The sequence below is a fragment of the Panicum hallii genome, chromosome 1 (assembly GCF_002211085.1).
Source record: "Panicum hallii strain FIL2 chromosome 1, PHallii_v3.1, whole genome shotgun sequence".
NCBI lineage: Eukaryota > Viridiplantae > Streptophyta > Magnoliopsida > Poales > Poaceae > Panicum > Panicum hallii.
The window spans coordinates 27,730,641-27,735,134 of record NC_038042.1 but is presented as its reverse complement, the minus strand read 5'-3'; the positions used below and the strand labels follow the sequence as shown (position 1 = coordinate 27,735,134).

General features: G+C 44.5%; 1 protein-coding gene across 1 annotated transcript; it reads left to right on the top strand.

Moving 5' to 3' along the window:
- The first annotated feature begins 1,642 nt into the window (after positions 1–1,642).
- On the top strand, positions 1,643–2,680 carry LOC112896985 (putative germin-like protein 2-2). The gene is made up of 2 exons (XM_025965141.1): positions 1,643–1,840; positions 1,947–2,680. Exons 1-2 carry the CDS (start codon positions 1,720–1,722, stop codon positions 2,480–2,482), a joined length of 657 nt encoding a protein of 218 aa, XP_025820926.1. The 5' UTR covers positions 1,643–1,719; the 3' UTR covers positions 2,483–2,680.
- Positions 2,681–4,494: the final 1,814 nt, after the last annotated feature.

The window sequence follows — 4,494 nt, the reverse complement described above, 5'->3', positions numbered from 1 at the left end:
CAATATATTGGTTATATTGCTACGAATTTATAGCGTTGCCATACATAGGATTTCCATTGCAAGAGGTTGGCACGTACGCCCTCTATTTACATGTCGTATTAGTTTTGTTCTAAATCAAATTTGTTCAACTTTAACTAAATTTATAGAAAAGAATAATAAAATTTACAATACCAAATTTGTTTCGTTCAATCCACCATAAAATATATATTGATAGTGCATAGATTGGGTAGTATAGTTGTTGCTATATTTTTCTATAGACTAGGTAAAAGTTAATCAAGTTTGACTTAGGACAAACCTAATACGGTATGTAAATAAAAACGAAGGGAGTATTGCAACACAAAAATACAGCCTTGCATTAATGCGGTTGCTTTTTCAGTTCAACAAGCATGACAATAGTCCGAAAAATGGTAGTAACAAAAAACCGTATAATTGCCATAAGAGAAGTATTGTTACCATATATGTATATTATTGCCACATTTTTGTGTGGGATTTCCTAGTTCGTTCGCAGGTGAACTCACAGATTCAAAAAAACTTACTTTTTTTATTTCCCACATCGATTTGATACCCTCTATGTTCAGTAGTAAAACATCTCCTTGCCAAGGAGAAGATATGGATGTCTGACTTAGGCCTATATGACCGATCGATCAAAATACTCCTAGTCCGAGAGGATGATCAGCCACACTGGGATTGAGACACGGCCCAGACTCCTACGTACCATAAAGAAGCTATCATATCTCATTTAAGTTGGGCTAGCCTCTTCCTAGAAAGAATTTGAAGGTTCTTTTTTGTTTTGTATTCGTAGTAGTAGAGAATTACTGGAAAATAAAGGATTTCGTTGCCATTCTTCGCAGTATACCTGACAAAGCGGGAGGTGTAGCCGCACATGCTTTCGAAAGTTGAACTATTTTATTGCTCTATATGTTCCTCATTGATGCTTTATAGTTTCAGTAGTACCTACCTAGCTAGTAGCAACATTTGCAACCCCTTCTTGATATCTATGGTATTGAAGATACCAAATTAATAAATAAAACATGTAAGGAGTAAGGACTCAGATACACGTGCTTAATTTGCTTTCCTCTGATAGCTACAACAAATCCAGCTATGAGGATAGCAACTTAAAATATTTAAATAATGGCACAGTTGACATAATCTGTATGCTACATTTCGTTTTGAGATCACATTTTTCTTTAATTCACATGATGATCATCAGGAGTTCTTCAATGTTCATGCTAGCCGGCTGAAGTACCAGTTGTAAGACATTTTTAAACAGTAATATTATCTCATCATTTTTTTGCAATAGGGTAATCATATCTTAGTGGACAACCTCATCGTCTAACTTTTAAAGACTACATATCACTCAGTCAACACATGGCTTATTCAAAAGATGGATTATTAAACCTTACTTATCCAGTCGTTGTTGACGCGTAAAGCGACATGTTCCACATATCTGCAAGCCGGCTGGCAATAAAATTCACCTGCCCAAATGAAACACGGCATGACACATTCCTGCACGAAGACTTGTTCCTGCCCAAGCAGACGTCAACTCGCATGCAACACGTACAAACCAAAGCTGCCGGCCTTGGTTATCGCCCTATAAATACCAATCTCCCCCTACACGTTTTGTATCACAAGCTCCAACGCAATTAGCCATCTAAACCAATACTGCTCAGAGCTCAAACCATTCACCTTGATCTCAGTCAAGGGTAGAAGAACACCAGTATGGCAGTTCGTGTCTTCCTCCTTGCCGCAGCGCTCCTGGCTGCCATGTCATGCTTTCATGCCACTGCCTCCGATCCTAGCCTTCTCCAAGACTTCTGTGTAGTCGACAAGATGTCCAAAGGTACATGGCCACTAAACTATTTTATACAGTTTACATTTTTTAGCATTTTATTCTGTACCTTTTAACCACTGTCGAGTGTCTCTAACTGATGGTTCTGCTCATGCAGTGCGTCTCAATGGGTTCCCATGCAAGGACGCAAATGATGTAGTGGCTGAAGATTTCTTCTTCTCGGGCCTCCACATGGCCGGCAACACAACCAACAAGCAGGGCTCCGCCGTCACACCAGTCAACGTAGCTCAGATTGCAGGGCTCAACACAATGGGCATCTCTCTCGCTCGTATCGACTATGCGCCCTTTGGTCAAAACCCCCCTCATACTCACCCACGCGGTACTGAGATCCTAACCGTGCTCGAGGGCTCGCTCTACGTTGGCTTTGTGACATCAAATCCAGACAACAAGCTGTTCGCAAAGGTTCTCAACAAAGGCGATGTATTTGTGTTCCCTGAAGGGTTGATCCATTTCCAGTTCAACTATGGAACAAAAAATGCAGTGGCACTTGCAGCATTGAGTGGCCAGAACCCAGGGGTGATTACTGTGGCCAATGCGGTATTCGGGTCAAAGCCATCCATTCAAGATTATATCCTTGCCAAGGCTTTCCAAGTGGATAAGATGACTGTTGACCGCATCCAGGCGCAATTCTAGGGATATGCAAACATATGTATTCGTTAATTATCTAAGTGATACAATTTTCTTATTCTTTGATTAAGTTACATGTCATTCAAATTTATGTTGGTTGTGTGTAATATGCTATATGCTAGATATATGTCCTTTTTGATATGTTGCGTGAAAAATAGAGAATGAAATGTCACATCAGATGGTTAATTTTCTCCCATCTTTTCAGCAAACGTCTATAACAAACTATGAATTGTGGTATATACAAACATGTACTCCTGTTTGTTAGCATCTAATTATAGGTTACTTAATCTCTGAGTTTATTCAATTCAGGCTTAGTGTGATTTAGCAGCACACGTTGTCCCAATATAACCGCAGCCCAACTCCCAATGTCCCATGTTATTTGCGGGCAAGACACAAGCAAAGTCTTTCACTCTAGAAAAATTAACTTCTCCTTTATCAATGAAATAGGCACAATCTCGTGCACATTCGTTCAAAAACAAATAAAGAAAATATTAATTTTATCCTCTCACTCCTCCTTGGACACAAATTATCAAGGAAACAAAAGAAGCACAGACTACATGCGCGGTCGCCGGTGCCACTAATTAAGACCAATCTAATTAAATTTATTGTCACCTATCCTCACTAACATACATGCTACTAACTTTGAGAAGCGAAATAAAGAGAGAATGTATGTGGAGATTTCTTTATTTATGGCTGCAGAGATGCATGGTACCTGTTGTCTTCCTTCTGCGATGGTTGCTGTGATCACTGTACCGGTAACAAAAGATAGAGGACGACAAGTATATATAGATAGAGAATTAAGCTTTGAATGGCCAATCATCAATAGATAGCTGTTGTTGGGGCAAGAAATGTCTTGAAAAACGGTGTGGGAGAGGAAGAGACGAGCTTTAGAGACGAGAAAGCGCGGGCACAAGGACGAGCAGGCGGTGGCGAGCCAAGGGTATCACCCTCGTTGTGGCGGACGCCATGACAACTCTGAGGACCGAAGCCCGAGCCCCGACCCGCTGGGTCCCAGGGTTTTCTGTGTGCGCATCTGCAGGATGCTGTTCCCGCCACGGTACCGCCCACCGGCAAACGTCACGAGGTACGCCGGGGGAGACGAACCCCGCCTTGTAGCTCGAGGACTACCGGGTCACCTGCCGGGGAGGAGGAGCGGTCGATGACGATTTCATCATCCGCAACTTGCCCTTGTCCCTAGCCGACTCGGCTCGGACATGGCTCAAGAACCTGCCTGCCGACTGCCGACCAGATTCACAGCTGGTCGGACCTGAGGGAAATCTTCATGGGAAACTTCTAGGGCACTTACGAATGCCCCGGGAACTCAAGGGATCTCAAGAACTACCGGCAAAAGCCGGGGGAGACTCTCCGCGAGTATGTCCAGCACTTCTCCAAGGAGTGTAACGTGCTGTCCAACATCTTTGACGCTGACGTGATTGAAACGTTCCTGACCAGGACCACCTGCGAGTCCCTGGTTCACAAACTAGGGCACAAAAGCCCGCGAACCACCAAGGAGCTCCTTGACATCATGACGAACCACGCCTCGGGCGAGGAAGCGATCGGGGCGATCTTCGACCATGCCAAGGGCAAGGCAAAGCGCGATGAGAACGCCGGAGTGGGCAACTCAAACCACCTAGGAAAGAAGAAGAACAATGGGGGCTCGCTCGTGGTCGCTGCAGACCGCAAGGGAGGTAAGGCGGCCATTGGGGAAACCCTCACCACTTTGAGAAGATGCTCGAGAAGCCGTACCCGAACCATGTCTTCCCCGTCAAGCACTTGTACAAGGACTGCACCCTCCTGAAGAAGTACCTGTCGGGGGGTTCCAGGAAGGGGGAGCAGAAGAAGAAGCCTGACGCGAGGGATGGCGATGCCGAAGGGAACGATGATGGATTCCCCGACACCGAGGCTGCCTCATGATATTTGGAGGCCCAGCCGCCTACGAGTCTAGACGCCACCAGAAGCTCACGCACCGGGAGGTCTACGTGGTTGAACCAGCGATGCCTGCGTTTCTCCTATGGTCA